This window comes from Haliaeetus albicilla, chromosome 30, assembly GCF_947461875.1.
Source record: "Haliaeetus albicilla chromosome 30, bHalAlb1.1, whole genome shotgun sequence".
NCBI classification, from domain to species: domain Eukaryota; kingdom Metazoa; phylum Chordata; class Aves; order Accipitriformes; family Accipitridae; genus Haliaeetus; species Haliaeetus albicilla.
In genome coordinates this window covers 1,837,093-1,858,760 of record NC_091512.1, presented here as the reverse complement: position 1 = coordinate 1,858,760, position 21,668 = coordinate 1,837,093, and the positions used below count along the sequence as shown (strand labels likewise).

At 50.8% G+C, this 21,668-nt stretch overlaps 1 protein-coding gene and 1 pseudogene across 1 annotated transcript; one reads left to right on the top strand and one right to left on the bottom strand.

Moving 5' to 3' along the window:
* Positions 1-10,170: 10,170 nt before the first annotated feature.
* LOC138682966 (olfactory receptor 14J1-like) lies at positions 10,171-11,068 on the bottom strand (annotated as a pseudogene).
* Positions 11,069-20,547: 9,479 nt separating this feature from the next.
* On the top strand, positions 20,548-21,498 carry LOC138682988 (olfactory receptor 14A16-like). Its single transcript, XM_069774508.1, has one exon. It carries the CDS (start codon positions 20,548-20,550, stop codon positions 21,496-21,498), a length of 951 nt encoding a protein of 316 aa, XP_069630609.1.
* Positions 21,499-21,668: the final 170 nt, after the last annotated feature.

The window sequence follows — 21,668 nt, the reverse complement described above, 5'->3', positions numbered from 1 at the left end:
CAAAGGGTAGCCTTGTGGTGCAAGAGGTCACCCAGAGAGAGCCCAGATCAGCCCATGGCCTTGTGTTTCAAGGAAAATCCAGCCAGGCTGGAGAGACATCAGTGAAGAAACAGAAATGCTGGGGTGAGAGCTAGGTGGGAAAGCAAGATGGACATCAACAGCCTGAAGGGAAGGAGGTAAGGCATGGGACAGGTTATGACAGCCTGCAGTAGAGATGACCATGTGCTCTGGCAAGGCTGAAAGGCCAAACAGGTCCAAGGGATTTGTCACCTTGGATTTGCCAGTAGCTTCTGCCACTGAGGCCTACCAGGCAAAACTTGTTTTGAGGCTCTGGACTTGGTTTCCCCAAGTTTCTTCCTCACCCCTGCTTGGGGAAACCAGGATACACTGTACAGTTTTCCTACACTTGGCATTGCTCACCCTCACATCTCGCTGCCCCCAGGAAGAGCCCTGACTCACCTGTGAGGGACAGAATCTGTCTTCCCAAGGCCTGGAGATCAGGGCTTGGCCCTTCTGCTTCATAAAACAAACCAAATATTTTCTCAGCGTTGTAGCCACCTTCACAGTGCTTTTGCCTACCTGCAATCACAGCCTCCAAGTATCTGCTCTAACGAGTCCCTGGGGAGGCTTTGTCAGTAATGGCCCTCAGTGGGGTCCATTAATTCTTCAAGGTACTTTGCTTCTGACTTTGGCTTCTTGAGAAGTTTCTTTCAGTCTGCTCTCAGTAGCTGAGGTTCATGGACTCAGCCTCAAACACACCATGGGGCTCATTAGGATACAGAAAGTTCTAACGAGCCTTGTTTCTTCCTGCAATTTTCTCCAAGTCTTCAAGACTTGTACAGGTAATTAGAGAAATTTCATAGTGTAGTTAAGGAGGAAGATTTCAAAGTGCACCTAAGGCCATGATTTTTTTTTTTTAAAGAACAGTTTTTCTTACTTTTCAGTTTAGAGAAGAGGTGATAGAAGCATTCTCCAAGTGATAATGATCCAGAGTGTCTCCTCAGGAGGTCTGGACAGCCAGGAAAAGCAGTCCCTTGAGGTCTGACACTGGATGGACACCCTTGCTCCTCACCTCTCAAACCTCACCACTTCTGACATTGGCCACCTGGGGCTTACATCTCTGTTCCTTGCCTCAGACTTCTCCACTGATCTCTACAGCTGGAGGTTACAGCTCCATTGCATCATCTCCCCCCTGCCCTCCTTAGAGAACTGGCTGCACACAGGCCCAGAAGAATTTTTCCTATTTGCAAACAAAGCAAAGAAAATCATCAAGAAGTTTCATAAACAATAAGTTGCACTCCTCAACCATATGCGAAGTACAAGCTGCCCCTAATGAGGCTGCCTTTCTACAAGGGATAATCTTCTGAGAAATGTTTGTGATGGATACAAAAAAGTTAGATATAAACACAATTAAAGAATTGGCTAAAGAGACTATTAGACGACTGGAAGACAGGCAAGCTTTTAACTCCCTGAAGCTCAAAGCAGCTGCATAGGGGAGAGGTATCTTGACGAACAAAGAGCAAGGGAAGGAGAGAAGTGGAGCATAACGGAAAGGGCCTTTGCCTAGGCAGTCTGCATCTGAAAAGATGACTTTCACAAATGGTCGTTTTGTCAGGACAGGTGCAACTACATGAAAGACTACAGAAACTAAGTAGACCGTAGGACAGGCAGAACTGCGGTAATGAAGTTACAGGGAAAGACTGATATGTCTTTGGAATGTCCTCTTTAAAGGGTCATGGAATTGGTAGGGGTCTCTTGAAAGTTAACACAAACCAATGTTGCACCCATCTTCTAAAGAGGCCAGAAGTGCAACCCAGGGAACCACAGGCTGTACAAGTCACTTTGATGAGGAGTGTGCCATTGAATGACTCCTCATGGGTGACATTTCTGGGCACCTAAAAAAGAACATCGGCATGGACTTCCTAAGGGTAAATCAGGCCTTGCCCACCTGATTGCCGTCATGATGAAGGAAGTGCATTTGTGCATGAGGGGAGCACGGTGGATGTTGTTTACCTCCACTTCAGCAAGACTTTTGGCATGGTCTCCCTCAATATTCTTCTGCTCAAGTTAGGACATTACAGTCTGGATGGATAGACAAAGAAATGGGCAAAGCACCAGCTGGATGATGAGGCTGAGAGCCTAGTGTTGAAGGGGCCATACCCTACCTGGAGGCCAGTGGGACATATTGGGGTATTGTGGGGCTGCACAGGGGACTCTCCTGGGTGCTGTGCAGTTTTACACCTGTGTCCATGACCCAGAGGAGGCAACTCTCACCACGTTTGTTGATGGCACTATATTGGGAGGACCATTCCTGTGCCTTGGGATGCCATTCAGGGGAACCTAACAGGCAGAAGGACTGTCCTGTCAGGAACGTTGCGAGATACAGGAAAGACAAAGGCCAGATCCTGTGCCTGGGATAGACTAACACCCTGCAGTGGCAGGGGAAGGGGACTGCCTGGCCAGAGAGCATCTCTGAGGAAACAGCCCTGGTGATGCTGGGGGACAGAAGGCAAAACACGATCCAGCAGTGATCCACACGATCCAGGGCTACCTGGTAGCAAAGGTGGCCAGCAGTGTCCTGGAGAGTAGAAGGAGGAGCCTTGCCAAAAGAGTGAGGGAAAATATTGTCTCCCCTGCCCATCACTTGTCAAACTACCTGTATACCACTGTGTCCATTTTTGGGACTCTGGTTCAAGTGTCCCGGGTCTGGCTGGGGTGGGGTTCACTTTCTTCGTAGCAGCCCCTATGGTGTTATGTTTTCCATTGGTGCCTCAAACAGTGCTGACAACACACTCGTCTTTTAGCTGTTGCTGAATATTGTTTTCACAGTGTCAAGGTCTTCTCTGAACACACCTCCCTGAACACAGCTAGAGGTATGCCACGCCTCCTGAGATTCCTGAGAACATCCACCTTCTTGTCCACGGGAGTGGGTTCCTTATGCAAGTTTCCTGGCATATCTGCAGACCAATGGGGTGCTTTAGGCTGCAAACAGAAATGAAAGCAAGCCTGTGACTGGGGCACTATCAGCTTAATTGCTACAAGAGAGGGAGATGGAGGGATCTCAGAGCTGCCAGGTTCCTGCTGAAGGTTTAAGGCCTCTGAAATAGCAGCAGAAGATAACAGTTTTGAACTGGCGTAGCCTTTAGATCATTTCACATGTGATGGGTCTGCTCCCCCAGTTCAATCACTGGCACCTGGAAACTACCCCTGCTTTTCCTTCCTTTCCTCCCAAAACCTGACCAAGTGATGACAGGAAGGAAGGAAGGAAGCAGAAAGGCCCTAGGCCTCCATGAATCAGCTGGGTTCTGGCACTTGGAGGGCCACAGATTCCTTCCATTGTACAACCCATAAAGAATCAAGGTGGGAAGTGAGCCTGCAAGTCCGAATCAACAAGGTCCATGGACAGGCAAGGCTGTGTGTATGGCTGTGTCTGGAGACCAGTAGCCCTACAGCATAGGCCAAGCTGGGGCTGAAACTCAGGCCTAGGCTTCAATCGTCTCCTGGGCCCATGGGCAGAGGTGTGGGTGGAAGCCGCAGGTGATGCTGCCCAGGGCCCTGTCACTGCCATCTTAGACCCCACCTGCCAGTGCCCTTAATAGGCCAAATTCTCATTCCCTGATGTGCAGAGTCTGCTCTCTGCTACTCTTCTTCTTTCCATCCCTGGGGATCTGGGAGATCACAATTTCATGGTCACTATGGCCAAGGTTGACTCCAGTCTTCACATCCCTGACAAGCTCTTCCTCTTCTGGGAGTTCCAGGTCCAGGTGAGCATCAGACTGGATGGCCTACTTAGAAGCTGACTCACACAGAAGCTCCCACCTAATCAGTTGCCTGTCCCATAGAGAATGTGCACACATATCTGAGCTGCCCTGACATCACACAAGGCATCCCCCACTTCTCATCTCCTCTGTCAGTCTCTCCTAAGTATGTTGTGTCTCAATTCACCAAACAACCCATGGGAGCTGTCCTTCCTCACCTCAGCTCTTATTCCACTCATGTCACAGCTCTGCCATGGTATGCAGCACTCCCCCTGTCCACGCCCCAGGTGGTAGGCTTTGATGCCCATTAGGACTGCAGCACCTCAGATGTGGCACCAGGGCCAAGGGCAGACTTGTAACAAGGAAACCTTCTGCCAAGTGATGGGAGCCCTTGTCTAGAAAGGCTTTGCTTCTCAGCAGGGGCCTGCTGGAATAGATGGCAGGTGGTAACATCATGGTGAATAAGGTTCCCACAAAGAGCAAAAGCTGCAGTCCCCAAGGCCAGAGAGAAACAGGCCTGGGCTGTGCAGCCCTGGCAGGAGAGGGGTTTGCTGTCCCAGGTGACTCTGCAGCACTGTGGGACCTGTGCCAGAGGTGAAGGTCATCTTCAAGAAGGACAAGTCCCTTGGGGAGGACAGCCTGTGATTCGACCACACTGTGGACATGATGCTGGGTTCGACCAGCTTGATAGCAGCTCCACAGAGAAGGACCTTGAGGTCCCAGAGGACAAGCAGCTGAGCATGAGCGAGCAATGCCCCCTCATGGCAAGGCCAACAACCTCCTGGGCTGCAGTAGGAAAAGCATTGCTGGCAGAGGGAGGGAGGTGATCCTTCCCCTCTACTCAGCACTGCTGAGGCCACAGCTGGAGTGCTGTGTCAAGTGCTGGGCTGCCCAATGCATCATACTTGTTGACTTACTTAAGCAAGTCCAGCAAAAGGCCACAAAGCTGGTTTATGGGGCTGGAGCATCTTTCCTAGGAGGAAAGGCTGAGAGATGTGGGACTGTTCAGCCTGGAGAAGAAAAGGCTGAGGGGGATCTTATTAATGGGTATAAAACTCCATCTGAACCCAAGAAAACACTATTTGACTGTGTGGGTGGTTAAACACTGGAACAGGCTGCCCGGAGAGGTTGTGGAGTCTCCATCTATGGAGGTATTCCATACTAACCTAGATAAGGTGCTGAGCAACATAGTCCAGCTGACCCTTCCTCAGCTGAGGGGGTTGAACTGGATGGTCTCCAGAGGTGCCTTCCAATCTCAACATGTCTGTGGTTCTGTGACTATAAAGGAGAAAAGTAAGACAGAAAGGAATGAACACCACATAGCCTTGACCACAAATATTGTGGAATCCCGTGGAGGAGACCTAAGTTGGAACAGGGGGAGAAGTGTGAGGAGGAATGAGCAGCAGAGTTGTTTTGTACTGACTGTTAACCCCTTCTTCACCATCCCCCATACTCCTCTTTTGGGTCGGCGATGAGTAGAAGAATTTGGGGCAAGGGAGTAATTTGAGCCTGGGGGAAAGTGTGAGGGCAATGGACTTTAACAATTTTGTCATTGTTTCTCACAATCCATACCTTTTTTACTTGGCATAAATTAAATTGGTCTTCCCCAAGTCAACTCTTCTTTGCCTGTGACAGTAATTAGTAAGTGATGTCCCTGTCTTTATCATGACCCATGAGCTATTCCATCTTATTTTCTCCCTTTGGCCTTTTGAGTTGGAGTTGTGACTGGGCAGCTGGGTGGGTGTCAGGGTGTTGGGCAAGGCTAACCCACTACAGGACGACCACCTCAGGACTGCTGTGTCTGGTATGGGGCTCACCAGCACTGGGAAGACCCTGACAGAGTGGAGAGAAAGTTGCAGAGGCCAGAAGGATGGTTGGGGCCTGGAGAACATTGTGTACAAGGAGAGGCTGAGAAAGCCGTGGTTTGGAAAAATCCCTCAGAGCCAAACACTGGAGCAAGGACCCAGGCCCATTGGTGAGATCTCTATCAGTGGAGATTTTCACCATCTGTCAAGACAAGCACCTGATCTAGCCAGAGGTGTCTGAGAATGGGCTTGGCTGAGAGTCTGGCTGTGGCAAGAGCTATGGGACTTGATGTGTAATGAGTGTTGGTAGGAAACTGGTTCCCTTTGTATTAATAATGGCAGTAGAGCTGGGTATCCTAGAGACCTGGAGGAAGACAAGGGTGACCACGCAGCAAAGGTCCTTCCTCAGGGATGGGCTGTATGGCCACTCACTCTCTGGCTCTTCTGTGTTCATATGATAGGTGATCCCCAACACTGACTGCATTTGCCCCTTCTCTGTCCCCACCAGCCCCATGCCCCAGGGCACCATGACAGTCCTGGCTCTGGAGCTCCTCAACCAGCTCTTGCATCTCTCCAGCCCCTTTCCCTGTGCCAGATGGGTTCCCGCTGCCTGTCCTGTGATTACAGAGTTCTCCTTTCCCTCTGAATACCTGGAATTAACACTTTTGCGTGATTCCACCTGGGCAATTTCTCACTCTGTGGAGCTCCAGTCACACCCCAGGCACACACTGCCCATGGAGATCCCTTGGGATATCCAGGCAGCTACAGATTCCCCTCCTGGAAGATGGCTTCTGCCCTGTCACATGTGGGAAAGGACTGGGTTTGTATCTCAGTGACCATTCACCATCTCCTCTGTCACCAGGCACCAACAGGTGAGTCCTAAGTCCACCCCTCTAGCAGGTCACAAGATGACAATGAGCTTTTTGCCCTTGAAACCATGGATCAATAGGCCTTTTTGAAGTGCAGCATCTTGGGCCTGTTCCTGAAACGAGGCTTGGAAAAACAGCTCTACCATCAGGCAGCGCACAGGGAAGATCCCTTTTTATTACAGAGATGCTGTGAGGGAGTCAGCTTGGACCCAGTGTTACAAAGACACATATTTGTATGGTCCTCCAGGTGAGACAGAGGAGGTTCATGCTTCACATGAAGTACGGGAAGTCCAAGTATTGGTCTACAAACATGAAACCCCAAATAGCAATAACAACAATAATAAAACAAAGTATGGGTGTACTATGGGAGTCACTTGTGGAAAAAGACTGGACGTTTACTGGTATTGAAAAATGCCCGTGAAATCACTTTCCTCAGGGCATTTTTGAGCTCCCTGTTCCTCATGCTATAGATGAGAGGGTTCACAACTGGAGGCACCAGCGAGCACAGCACTGCCACCACCACATCCAGGCATGGGGAGCAGATGGAGGGGGGCTTCAGATAGGCAATCATGCCAGTGCTGACATACATGGAGACCACTCAGCCCACAAGACAACAGCCCTAGCCAAGAGAACGAGGACCTCAGTTCTGGGTCTCAGCCCTACCAATGCCCTTGGCTTTCCACACCACAGGCTGTCCTATACTGTCCTATGTCAGTGATTGTTTCTCTGCAGATTTTAACTCTCCGCCCTGCTTCCCCAACTCTCTCTGACCCTAGGATATCCCAAGGTTTACTTAAAACTCTCTGTCCTCACTGTTCTTCAAACATAAAGCTGTAGTTTTCTGAGGGTTAGACAATGACTCTGAGTTCCCCAAAACCCATCTGGCTTCTTTCAAAGGCTTGTTTATATTCCTCTAGCACCCAAGATGTCCTAGCCCCAGGCTCACCTGAATTCTTACATGCAGGGCTCTCTCCCTGCACTACCACATTTCTCACAAACCCTTCCCTCTTCCCTCGCAGTGATGAAACTTCACCCCAGGAGGTCTGTGCATCCTCCACACTCATAGATGTTTCCTGAGGTCCACCCAAGTATGGGAAGTGAAGCAGGAAAAGAGCAAGGTCAGCTCACTTGGCATGATAACCACCCTCAGCAGCGGGCCTTCTCCATTTTTTAGGCATGCACATATGATAGAATAATCTCTTTCATCCCAGACTTGCAGAAGAGGGGTCTTCCTTCCTAACGTCTTCCCAGGACACACCTCCTCCTTTCCCCATCCACAGACATCCACTGCTTGCCATTGCTGGCCTCAGAGAGGGTTTCAGGATTTGCTAAAGCCATCGGCCACCTCCTTGTTTCTCACTGACATCCCTCGACCCTCTCTCTGAGCCCTACACATGGCCCATCACTGCTGCTCAGAGCCACTCACTCTTCAGAAGAGGCCTTGAGATTCTTGCATATTCCTGGAGCTTATTAACTATCTTCCTGGCTCTCTCCAGAGCTCATGGCAAACGTTGTTGTCTACAACAGGGCCTTTATGACCATCTTTTATGAAATCATTCTCTTTTGAAGATCTTCTCTGCAGAAAGAGTAGCCACAGAAAAACACCAAAGCCACCACAACAGAACCTGAGTGAAGTGCCGGTAAGAAGCAGCTGAGCAACACCCAAGGCTCTGGCTTCCTGGCAAGGAGTCTCTCCTGTTTGTCACCTCTTCTCATGAAAGGAACAGGAAAACTGTCCATCCCACGGAGCTCTGCTGAAGGAAGATGGAGCTGTACATAGCGAGAGGCAATATAAGTGGGATTAGCAGGTAGAGATGACTTTTGCAGGAAAGGCTTTGCGAGGGAGTACGCTGATGTCACCCAGATAAAAAAATGGAGACTGGGTAGTCTGCTGATGTGATGGTTAGAAGTGTCCTGGGATAAAAGAACATGGATGAGAGCAGGTGGGAGAGATTTGGTTTGCAGAGATTTGAGGTAGTACTTCCGTGTCTGAGCAGCCTGAGGTTTGGAGCCAAGGAAAAATATAGAAGCTCTCAAGAACCTTTTGGAATTAGTGGAACTATCTAGTTACTGCTAGTTACTACTAGCAGTAACAGGACATTGCTGAAAGGGAACTTCTTTGTGTTCTCAATGATGAACTAAAGCTTTTTAATTTTCCTTTTACATGACAAACATAGCTATGCATCCTCAGTGACTAGCCTCTGCTATACAATTCTTAGAACAAGTGTCCATGATGGCACCTCCTGGCAGCTGCTTCATGGCCCCTGTCAGCGCCCTGTCCCAGTGCTGGCCCAGCCCTACTGCCCATAAATGGTCCCACAGCCCCACTCTGCAGGCACAGGATGGGAAAGGGGAGAGTCAGGGTTGGGCACCTTCCCACCATTGTGATCCCAATGATGGCCTTCAGATCACAGTTCTGCCATGATCTTCCTACTTTTGCAGCTTCCCCAGCAGCCGACCCATGCCCTGCCGCAGCATTGTCCTACATGGGGTTTTGCAGACAGCTCTGCTCCAGGGTCCACCAGGGTCTGGGGAAGGAGAGAAGCTGGGCAGGTCTGTCTGTTCCCCCAAACCAGCCGTTGGACCAGCAGGAAGATAGAGGTGGCCTCACAGCAAAACTCACTCGTAAAACTGGGGTGACCAGCAAGCGCTGGAAATGGCCATTGAGAGATGCTCGGGGTGACAAAGACCCTGAGCCAACTTTGCCATCTGTCCACACCACCAAGGGCACAGACAAGACTCCTCTCCCAAACACCTGCATGTCTTCCATGCTTTCAGCAAGACCTGCCTGTGCACCAGAAATACCCAGTGTCAGTTCTCACCCTGCATGGTCACACACTACAAGCTATACACCGATATTGTTCTCTCCTGGCACTTTCCAGCCCACACAGCTCACCCTAAACTCTTAACACTTCCCTTGACCTCTGTCCACCTCCCCTGCCCTCTCCCCAGCACAGCCCAGTCTGGGCTGGCCCCACAGCAGTGCCCACCACAAGGTGCGGCAGAGCTCTGGGCACTCACCCAACAGCCCCAGACCCTCTGAAGTACACAGCAACTCCTCGGGGATGGAAAGGGGTGAGCCCCAGGGGTGGGAGAACTCCATGGCACAAGGCCTGAGGAGATCCCCTTGTATGATGGAAATGCTGCAATGGAGGCCAGCTCTGTCACACAAGTGCCCACTGCCTGTCCTTGCCTGTGGCCACAGGCCTGCCACACAGCAGGACTCGAACCATGCTTGAAGAGCACTCAGGCCTTCCACCAAGCAAAGGGTTCAGAAGGAAAGCATGCAAGTGGGAAGAGAGCAGCTCGGGAAAGACCAAGCGCTGATGCTCCCTGGCAGTGGTACTGTGCCGGGACTCTTGTCTTCTTCCCCTCTGCACACAGGCACTGGTCCCTGCAGCTGCAGAGAAGGTCTTGGAGGAAGGATCTCAGAAAAACAAGTCACCTTTATTTTGGTTAAAGACACAAAGTGTATGGGTCCTCATTTGCACAGCCTGTGGGGCACACAAAAGGTGGATAGAGTGTGAATTAGAAGCCAGAGGAAGAAACATTTCTTTGTGGAAAGCATTCAGATGAGTAAAAGAAAGCAAAAAGAGCAATGAAAAACCACACTCAAAAGCAAAAATCACCGTAAAAAACCCACCAGAAGACAGGCTGGGTTTGTAATGAGATACGAGTCCTATGCAAAAGACAACATGCAGTTTATTCCTTCTTAACAGTATCCAGTGATTAGTTTTCTCAGGGCATCCTTGATCTCATGGTTTCTCATGCCGTAGATGAGGGGGTTCACGGCTGGAGGCACCACTGAGTACAGAACTGCCACCAGCAGGTCCAGGGATGGGGAGGAGATGGAGAGGGGCTTCAGGTAGGCAAACATAGCAGTGCTTACAAACAAGGAGACCACAGCCAGGTGAGGGAGGCAGGTGGAAAAGGCTTTGTGCTGTCCCTGCTTGGAGGGGATCCTCAGCACCGCCCTGAAGATCTGCCCATAGGACAGCACAATGAAAACTAAACACCCAAATCCAAAACAGACACCAACTGCAAGTACCCCAACTTCCCTGAGGTAGGCATCTGAGCAGGCAAGCTTGAGGATCTGGGGGATTTCACAGAAGAACTGGTCCACAGCATTGCCTCGGCAGAGGGGTACTGAAAATGTATTGGCAGTGTGCAGCACAGCATTGAGAAACCCACTGCCCCATGCAGCTGCTGCCATGTGGACACAAGCTCTGCTGCCCAGGAGGGTCCCGTAGTGCAGGGGTTTGCAGATGGCAACGTAGCGGTCATAGGCCATGACAGTGAGAAGAAAGTACTCTGCTGAGATCAAAAAGATGAACAGAAAGACCTGTGCAGCACATGCTGGGTAGGAGATGGCCCTGGTGTCCCAGAAGGAGTTGGCCATGGCTTTGGGGAGAGTGGTGGAGATGGAGCCCAGGTCAAGGAGGGAGAGGTTGAGGAGGAAGAAGTACATGGGTGTGTGGAGGCGGTGGTCACAGGCTATGACTGTGATGATGAGGCTGTTGGCCAGGAGGGCAGCCAGGTAGATGCCCAGGAAGAGCCAGAAGTGCAAGAGCTGCAGCTCCCGTGTGTCTGCAAATGCCAGGAGAAGGAACTGGGTGATGGAGCTGCTGTTGGACATTTTCATCCTCTGGGAATAGGGTGCTGTCAAAGTGGAAAAAAGACAGTGAAGAGTCAGGGCATTATTCTCTGAGCAATATCAAAGCCATTTCCCATAGACCCTCCCACTCTCACACACACAGACACTTTTCCATATCTAGGAGACCTTCCTTCAGCTCTGTGGCTGGAGCCCAGCTTGGTGCTGGCCGAGTGTGCAATGAAGAGCAGGGCCTCTGCCCATGTGCTCTTGAAAGGCAGCCCTGCTCTGCAGCAGTGGGTTCATGGGATCGGTGGGGGAAAGGGCCAGTCTGGTGTTTCCCTTTGTCAGCTGAAACCGCTCCTAATGCAGAAGGGCTTGTCAGCATCTGCACTCCCAGTGCTAACAAATCAGGAAGGTAAAAGCAGTTTAAGAGTTCTAGGGTTTTTTACAGCTGCCCACATCACCCCTGGGGAGTTTTCTTAGATCTCAGGAGCCTTCAGCATTTCTGCTGCACTCCAGGAGAACAGCATGGGCCAGGCAAGTCAAGAGGATTGCCCGTGACTTAGTGCAGAGAGAGAGGGAGTTGCTCTGTCCTTCTGTCTAGTTCCCACTTTCACTGTGCTTGCACCTTTCGGAGATGGACATTAATCACACTCCCATGCTTTACCCTGAAAAGCCACCGGACACTGCTGAGAGCAGAGACATCCACTGCAGACCACCAAATGTCTCCCCCTGTCTCAAAGTCTCAGCATCCTGCTTCTAGCCAAGGACACACCGGGCTCATTTCACCAACCCAAAAGCATTTCCTCAGTCATAGCATCTCTGTGCTTCTCCATGGGGCTTTCAGATCACAGAAAGCTGCTATGAGACAGGTTTGCATCCTGCAGGGCAGCTGACAGCTTGGAAGGACACTCAGAGGTGACAGACAAGTGACCTGATGTGATGGCAGCTCTGTAAGGGAGAATCAGCTCATTCCCCAGCCCCACAGACAGCGGTGAGCATAACCCCTCAGATGATAGGAAAGCTGGGACACTTGTTCCCATGGACACAGCTGCATGGGAGGACCCACAAGATCAGTGTGTGACTCTGCAGCTGAAACTCCCACCCCCAGAGAGCCTGACAGCAGGAACAAGATAACAGTAACACAGACAAGTGGAGAACCAAGGAAAAAAGCAGTGATTGACTGGTTCAGAGAGGCAGGGGGAGAGGCAGCTGAAGTCTCAGGAAAGAGTAACCCTCACCCATTTGTGCATGCCACCTCCCAAACACCAGCACAGCCAGGCAGTTGTTCTCAGTCCCTGTGCTCTACTTCAGGAGGCTCCTGTCAGACTTACTGATCACTCCAGGTTACAGCTCAGGAGTCTCAGGAACTTGTTCAAGCATGACAAATCCTTCTGCATTGCTCCTGAAAATTCCTGAAAACTAAGACACAGAAAACACAGACTCTGGAAAGCTCCTTAATTTTATAGCAATCCCTGGTTTGATCTCCCCTTGAAAAGTCCCCTCAGAAATGTCTTGGGGGTGATCTGGAGCTGTGAGCTGCCCTGACCCACAAAGCACCCTCTTGTCAGCAGAAGGACCCTGCCCTGCTGCGAGATGCTTCTTCCACCCACAGCTTCTCCCCACTCTGATGTTGGAGCTCCCCAGGCAGGCTGAGTACTTAACCTGACTGGTGGCAGAGTCCCTGCTCCAGCACACAGACCCCTGGCCGCAGGGACCCTGCTCAGGACAGCCCTGGGCACCCCTGGCTGCACACCCACCTTCACACTCTGCAGCCATCCCCGGGTGAAGGCAGCTGACATGCCCTGTCCCTCTGAGGGTGCAGCAGGGAAGCTGTGCTCCAAAGCACGGCCTTTTTCTCTACACTGGAGAATCTGTGAGAGTCCTCCTGACAGATCCCATAGGCTGTGAGATGTGCCAGCTTTAGGAGATCATTCCAGGAACCACAGCTGCATTGCCCTGCGGCCAGAGACTTACCCTGTTAAGGGCTGTGAAGATTTTTCTTCAGGTCAGGTCTCCTCTCTCCTCCCATCGCACACTGCTTTTAACCTCCCTCTCCCTTCCCTCTTCTCCCCTCAGTGCCCTCAGCCCTGCTGTGCTTTGCAGAGGAGCTGCTCCTGGGCAGAGCTGTCTCTCTGCAGTGCTGCCTGCTTGCCATGAGCTCCCTCCACCCCAGCCCAGCCCAGCTCAGCAGCAGAGGACCAGCCCAAGGCAGCACTTTCTCTGCCCCCTCTGGGCTGCCTCCAGGTGTCCCTGGGGCTCCAAGGGAACCTGCTGGGAAACAGGCTGAAGCAATCACTGATGTTTATTCCCTCAGCTAGGGAGAGACACTTCTTTCCTGAAATAAAATTTTCTACTCAGAGGCAAAGTTACATCTACATGTGACCTTTTTTTTCTTTCCAGAAATATAATCCTTCTCTCAGAGTTACTTTTAATACCACTTTTTTCGTGTTATTTTTTAGACGGGATACTCAGAGAGTGACAGGCAGGGATCTCCTTTACACCTAGAGACAGAAAGGATCCCTGGGTCAATGGTGGCATTTCATCTGCATTTCTATTCATGGCATTTGAAGGAGACTCAGCTCCCTCCCATGCACACTACAAAGCCATAAGGAGGTGGGATTCCTCTTGACTCTCTTCAGATAGGCACAAAATAGGCACCTGCATGGGAGCTCCTTGTCTCAGCTCCCATCTGAATTAATGGAGAGGAAAGGCAGGAGTCAGGTGTTCAGATGCAAATACCTGGTGACATTTGAACTGCCAGAGGTGGTCCAAGATACATGTAGGTAACAGCAAACTGTAATGGAGAAGTTCAGAGAGGCAGGGCAAAATCTTGGGAATGATGTATGAGCCTGGTGGGAAATTCCTTTGGCCAAGTGACATGGCAGCTTATGCCCAACTAAAGGCCAAAAGAACCTTTTCCTAATCCTTATCTTTATGGCAGTTGATACAGGTATTCATATGAACGATTGCAGTCATGTGCCATATGGACAGCTAGGTCTCTCTTCCATCAGCTCAATTTACTCTACCTCCACTGACTATAGTGGCATGTGTCCCATTTTCATCCCCACATTGCCTAACAGAATTCAAGGCAGGTACTCTATTTAATGTCCAAATCCAGAGCCACAGAGCTATACGACATGCCAATGCTGGCATGGACCTCACAGGACCTACAGGAAAGCAATTCCCATTCAGGGTGGTACATCACAGACACTCCAGACGGCATCACAGAGAGTGAGATTTGGTGCCTGTGTGCCCTTGACTGATGCCATCAGTCAGAGGCATCAGTCATCAGATGCCATCAGAGAGGCAAGGTCTGCTCCTTCTCCACCCAAGAGCTGCAGGCAGTGCATGAACAGGAAGCATGTCACACAGGGGTTTTTACTCACTCCCTTGATGATACAATCAATGAAAAGACCAAGAATTTTCAAAGTGTTTCTGCATACATCTTGTCTTCAAGAACAGCATCCTCCAAGCACAGCAATGGTCCATATCAAAACTCAGTGGAAACACAGAAAGGAATTCAAGGGTACCAATATGAACTTTTGGTACTTCAGGAAGTGTTACAGAAGAAAAAGAGGTAAGGTAGGACCACTGCTGAAATTAGGAAGCCTAAGTGTAGATAGATCTGAGGTACCTTACGTCATAGCCTTGGTTACTACCAGCCAGGTCTCCCAGGCCTTTGAGCTGTGACGCAGGACTCTGGAGGAAAACAACCAGCAGTGGATGGGGATCAAGCGTGGGGTTAGACAAGCAACCTACTCCCTTACCAGTCCATGGGAACCACAGGGGCTGCATCCAAGGGTGCTGAGAGAGTGTTTTTTTCCCTAGGAGGAGCTGGTCTGTTATGACCCCAGTAAGAATGGGATTCGGACACTGTGAGCTACCTTTTAGAATTATGTTCATCATCGTTAACACTCTGAGGAGAGAATCATGCAGATCATCTTCGGTCCCTTTAGATGGTGGGAACCCCAGGTGGTGTAGCATTGAACGGGCCTTCTGCCCAAGTGAAGCAAAGCATGCAGACCCCATCCATAGAAGACAGTCTCCTGTGTTGTTCATTCAAGCTACTGTAGGATTTTCTTATAAAACAAACAACTCTACTCATCGTCTCAACAGTCAAAGAGAAGTGATGTTTTCATGAGAACATCTTGCTGCACAGTTAGATACAGGCAAGGCCACGCAGCAGATATAATATCCAGTACAGAGTGGGACCTGCCTGCAGGCTTTTGTGTGACAACATGCTGCTGAGTTTGTCCTGTGGCCAAGGGATCTGTGCAGCACAACACAGGTTTGATGGCCGTGCTGTACGTGCAGCAGGGTGCAGCGCAGCGCAGCCCTAAGAATTCGATGTTCAATATTTTTCTGGTGTGGACCAGTGTTCAGGTTTCCCTGTGAGAAGTCTGTGGTCCAGTACGCTGTCACAGCTGAGATGTTGTGGCCCAAATGTGCACTGCCAGGAGGAGCTGGAGACCCATGGCTTGTCACAGAACTGTGACGTTTTTGGACTAAATGAGATGTAGTGGGACAGCTTGCTGAGCTGTGGTGCTGCAATGGAGGGATACAGACTCTGCCCAGGGAACAGCAGGGACAATGAGGACTAGGCCCCCTTCATGAAAGGGAATCTTGGATTTGTGGCAGTCCTCTCTGTGACAGACAAGAGGTTGGACTAGCTTTTGTCATTTAGGATCAGAGCAGGAGTCAGCAAAAGTGACCTTGTGTTTACAGTTACAAACTGCTTGCTCAGGAAGAGGAAGCAGAAAAGGACTTTTGTCAGCAGCCCCAGGAAGTCTCCAGGTTCATGAGCAGGTTCCTGTGGTGAACAAGTTCAAGTGCCCTGGCATTCCCTGGCAAGGCAAAGCAACAGGGTGCCAACAGCCTGAAGTTGGCTATTGGGACAACTTCTTCAGACAGCTGCCAGGTGGGCCACCAAGGGTGATTCTCACCTGGACCTGATCCTGGCCAACAAGGAAAAGCTGGTTAGAGATGTGATGATATTCAGTGTCAGTCTTGGCTGTCATGGCCATGAATTAGTGGGGGATGAGACACCAAAAGGCAGTGAGCAAGGCCAGCAGGAGAGCACAGACCTGGGACTCCAGAGGAGAAGACTTGGACACACTCAGGAGACTGAGACAAGCGGTGCCATGGGAAGCAGCTCTGTTGGGTGAAGGAGCATGGGAAATCGGATAGGCCATACAGGACAGCCTCCTCCAAGCACAAGAAGGATCTCCCCAAATACCCTTGAAGAGAAGCAACCATCTCCGGAGGCTGCTTGTGTGAACTGACTGAGCTCCAGGGCAAAAAGGCAACAGGCAGGAGGTGGAAGCAGGGAAAGCTGCCGACAGAATGTACAAACCTTGTCCCAGGATGTAGGGATGATGCCAAAGCCAAAGGTCCCATTGTCTTGAGAGATGCAGGGCAGGATAGAGGCAGCAAGGTAAGCTGATACTGGTTCATTAACCATAAAACAATAGATAGGGATCATGTGGGCCTGCTGCTGAACTTCCTAAGTGTAGGAGCAGGTAAGGCTGAGGAACGGAATGACTTCTTTGGCTGTGACTTCTGCCAGGCCTTTGTGACTGGCGACAGGACCCTGGAGGAAAACAACCATCAGTAAGTGGCGATCAAGTCAGAGGTTACTTGAGCAATGTCAGCCTTGAACAGCCCCTGGGAGTAGAGGGGAATCCTCCAAGGCTGGAGAGGGAGAAAGCCAATTTTGTAGCAAGGCTCACTCGGCATCACTGTTGACAGATCCTGGAGATCAGGACAAGTCCCTGACGGCTTTCAAAGAAGTTGACAGTTCTCTTCCAACACAGGCCAGAGGATTACCAGGGGAACAAAAGGCTGTTTAACCTCCTATTGGAGACCAGGGTGTCCCTGAGCATGTCCTCCTGGATGATATTTCTGGGAAGATGAAGAGGCTGGTGACTGGGTATGGCCAGCATAGATTTTTTCCAGGGTGGATCATGAGAGACCAACCTCATGGCTTTCTAGGATGAAAGGGCTGGATTTCTGGATGAGGGTGGATGATCAGTGGATGTCTTTTATTATATTATTGCATACAGGACATCTGGAAGGATGGCCAGAGGGAGGGAGGGATGGATGGAAGGAGGGAGGGATGGAGGGATGGAGGGATGGAGGGATGGATGGATGGATAAAGAGATGTGCAGAACTGGGACTGATGGTTCAGACTCAGAGGGTCATGAATTATGGCTCACGGTCTGCCTGGAGCCCTGTAAGAAGTGGGCACTGCAGACGTTTGCATCTTGACTGCGTGCCTCAGCCTGCGAGATGGGGATTCCCCTGCTGCAGGTGGCTCTGCCAGTCCAGCCACATGGGTCTAGGTGGTGCAGACTCTACTTGAAGACATTCCTGTAACCCAAATACATTGGGATGAATGCAGAATTGGCTATTCAAAATCAAGCATTTTATTCACTTGGTCTCTTTGCTTTGACATCTTCTCACTTTGACTACACTCCTGAAATCTCTCTAATTCACCACAGAAAAATTGAAGACTTGTACTGGGTCTGGCTGCGATGGAGTTAATTCTCCCGGTAGCAGCCCTCCTAGTGCTGTGCTCTGCATCAGTAGCTAGAAAGGTGTTGATAACACACCAGTGCTTTGGCTACTGCTGAGCAGTGCTGGCACAGCATCAAGGCTGTCTCTCCAACATTTTTGCCCCCCTCAATGGCAGGCTGGGACTGGGCAAGATCTTAGGAGGGGACATAGCCAGGACAGCTGATCCAAACTAACCAAACAGATATTCCATACCATAGGACTCAGCTATAAAAGCTGAGTAAAGGGAGATAGAAGGGGAGCATTTTCGTCTTCTGGAGCAACCGCTATGCATACTGAAGCCCTGCTTCCCAGGAAGTGGCCAGACATTGACTGCTGATGGGAAGTAGAGAATAACATAAATTTTTTTTCTTTGCTTTCGCATGCGACCTTTGCTTTCACTTTATTAAACTGTCCTTAACTTGACCCACGAGCCTTTTGTTATATTTTCTCTCCCCCTGTCCAGCTGAGGAGGGGGAGTGACAGAGTGGCTTTGATGGGCACCTGGCGCCCAGCCAGGGTCAGCCTACTACAAGACTAAAGGCAAATTATGCCCAGGCTTGGCTCCTTGGGGTGTTTTGCATGCTAATGAGCCCTCTGGTGCCGAATTCCTGAACTGCAGATCCTTAAAGACTGACCAAACCTCTAGAGAAGTCAAAATTGGAAGCAAACCTCCAGGTTTGTGAGGGTGTTAGCAGGCCCTGCTGAACTCCGTCACTGAAGAGTCCATGCAGGGAATGAGCAGACAAAGTTCCTGTCCCTGGGGGTTGGTGAAGCAGGAAGTTGGAGGCACTTGGTACAGAAGGAAATTTTACTGTGGCGGTCACTATGAAAGCCCTTGATGTGCTTCAGCAAGCTGGATGGCCCAGCCCTGACCCCCATCCCCTGGGGAGGTGTAGGAGTCGGTCAGAAAATCAGCATTGTCTCAACATTGTCATCAGGAACATGAACGGTACATTACCTGACAATGGCCTGTTTGGAGCGCAGCGGCCAGTCCCAAGGACAGAATGTGCGGTACAAGGTTCCTGGAAGGTACCTGGCTGGAACTGTTAGAGATAACCGCATAGCTACTGTCAAAAAGGATGGATTGCCACAGTTGGCATAACACCGATGAAGAAATCATGAACTTTAGACGAACTTTGCTTCATTATAATACCAAAACACACCTCCTGGTTGAAGGCTACCCGCCTCCAAGACTAACCATGCCTCGGACACTGACCCCGCGCCTGCATGATAGCCTCGCTCAAGAAGGGCGGAGATATGATAATTGTATTCTGAGAAGGGTGGAGACTCCTGAGGCAGAGGTGGAGCAAGGTGTGTTACTAAGCATAAAAGATGACTTCTGAACAACGGAAGTTGGAAGCTTCCCCACCAAGGACCACGACGATCGACGACGCAGCAACAGTTGGACCCGGGACCATTAGGACATCGTGAGATCAGCGGTGGTAGCTATAACCTCTCTTTCTCCTCTCTCTAAACTTAACTTTACTTTTCTCCTTTCTTTCACCCATCTCTAACTATCGCGTGCCTCCTCACAGGCAATACAATAAAGTTTTACTGTGTGATTACTGCTATCCCCTCCGGTGTTGGTCACCGTAATTTTGCACTTTCGAGATCATAGCAAACGAACCATCACGAGTCCGCCGAGTGGACTGTGACAAAATCTGGGGAGACGCTGGCAGTTTCGAGGCGCCCCATAGATCTGGGAGATGATGGCGGTTTCAAGGAGCCTCATAGAACTGGGGAAATGCTGTCGGATTTGGGGCACCCCATACATCCTACGAGACACTGGTGGTTTTGGGGCACTCCATAGGCCCTGGGAGTCACTATGGTATTCAGCATGCCACACAGATCCTGGGAGACATCGGTGGTTTTGAGGAGCCCCATAGATGTGGGGAGATGATAGCAGTTTCCAGGAGCCCGTTAGATCTGTGGAGATGATGGCGGTTTCAGGGAGCTCCTTAGATCTGGGGAGATGATGGCAGTATCGAGGTGCCCCATAGAACTGGGGAGATGATGGCTGTTTTGAGGCGCCCTGTAAATCTGGGGAGACGCTGGTAGTTTCAAGGTCCACCATAGATCTGGGGAAATGCCATTGGATTTGAGGCGCCCCATAGATCCTACGAGACACTGGCGGTTTTGGGGCACCCCACTAGGTCCAGGGAGTCACCATCATATTCAGGGTGCCCCATAGATCCTGGGAGACATCGGCGTTTTCGAGGCATCTCATAGGTCTGGGGAGATGCTGTCAGTTTCAGGAAACTCCATAACTCTGGGGAGATGATGGCGGTTTCAGGGAGCCCCATAGATCCGGGGAGATGATGGCGGTTTCAAGGAGCACCATAGATCTGGGGAAATGCCGTCGGATTTGGGGCGCCCCATAGATCCTACGAAACACTGGCGGGTTCAGGGCAACCCACTAGGTCCAGGGAGTCACCATCATATTCAGGGTGCCCCGTAGATCCTGGGAGACATCGGCGGTTTTGAGGAGCCCCATAGATGTTGGGAGATGCTGACAGTTTCAGGGAGCCCCATAGATCTGGGGAAATGCCATCGGATTTAGGGCGCCCCATAGATCCTACGAGACACTGGCGGTTTCGAGGCACCCCACTAGGTCCACGGAGTCACCATCATATTCAGGGTGCCCCATAGATCCTGGGAGACTGTAGCGTTTGCCGCATATCAAGGTGCCGCGATTAGATCACTGGTCGGCCCGGACCAGGGAAAGAGACAGATAACACACACAGTGTGAGCGCCAACTTCCGCCTTTTATTGCGCAGTCAATTCCTTTTATACTAACAAGGGTAGGTGGGATTACAGACACAACATAAGGCTGCGACTAACCCTCTAACTTTCCGTGACATCGCGAGATCTTCCGAACGCCGAACCCTACACATGCAATATGTTTTGCTCAGAGAAGTCTGGCCTAACTCACTAGTGCATTTTGCTCCTCAACAGATAACAATATGCGGAGGAAGCAAATGTCCAACCACAGCTCCATCACCGAGTTCCTCCTCCTGGCATTTGCAGACACACGGGAGCTGCAGCTCTTGCACTTCTGGCTCTTCCTGGGCATCTACCTGGCTGCCCTCCTGGCCAACGGCCTCATCATCACTGCCATAGCCTGTGACCACCGCCTCCACACCCCCATGAACTTCTTCCTCCTCAACCTCTCCCTCCTTGACCTGGGCTCCATCTCCACCACTGTCCCCAAAGCCATGGCCAGCTCCCTCTGGGACACCAGGGCCATTTCCTTCTTGGGATGTGCTGCTCAGGTCTTCTTTGTATTCTTCTTGTTTGGTGCAGAGTATTCTCTCCTCACTGTCATGGCCTATGACCGCTACGTTGCCATCTGCAAGCCCCTGCACTACGGGACCCTCCTGGGCAGCAGAGCTTGTGTCCACATGGCAGCAGCTGCCTGGGGCAGTGGGTTTCTCCATGCTGTCCTGCACACTGCCAATACTTTTTCAGTACCCCTCTGCCAAGGCAATGCTGTGGACCAGTTCTTCTGTGAAATCCCCCAGATCCTCAAGCTCGCCTGCTCAGATGCCTACCTCAGGGAAGTTGGGGTACTTGCAGTTGGTGTCTGTTTTGGATTTGGGTGTTTTGTTTTCATTGTGCTGTCCTATGTGCAGATCTTCAGGGCCGTGCTGAGGATCCCTTCTGAGCAGGGACGGCACAAAGCCTTTTCCATGTGCCTCCCTCACCTCGCCGTGGCTTCCTTGTTTATCAGCACTGTCATGTTTGCCTACCTGAAGCCCCCCTCCCTGTCCTCCCCATCCCTGGACCTGCTGGTGGCAGTTCTGTACTCAGTGGTGCCTCCAGCAGTGAATCCCTTCCTCTGCAGCATTAGGAACCAGGATCTCCAAGATGCCCTGAAGAAGCTGATTCAATCAGTAATCTTTCAGAAGCAATAAGCTGCCTGTGTCTCTTCACAAGTGATTTCCAATGTATCTGGGGAACCTCCTGTGCTTTGGGTATTTTATCTGTGATAATCATAGTTGCCCAGTGATGTCTGCATCTGCTCCACTTGCCCAGAGGCAGGAATCCAGCCTGTCTGACCCAGAAGTCTTTGCACATGTGTCTG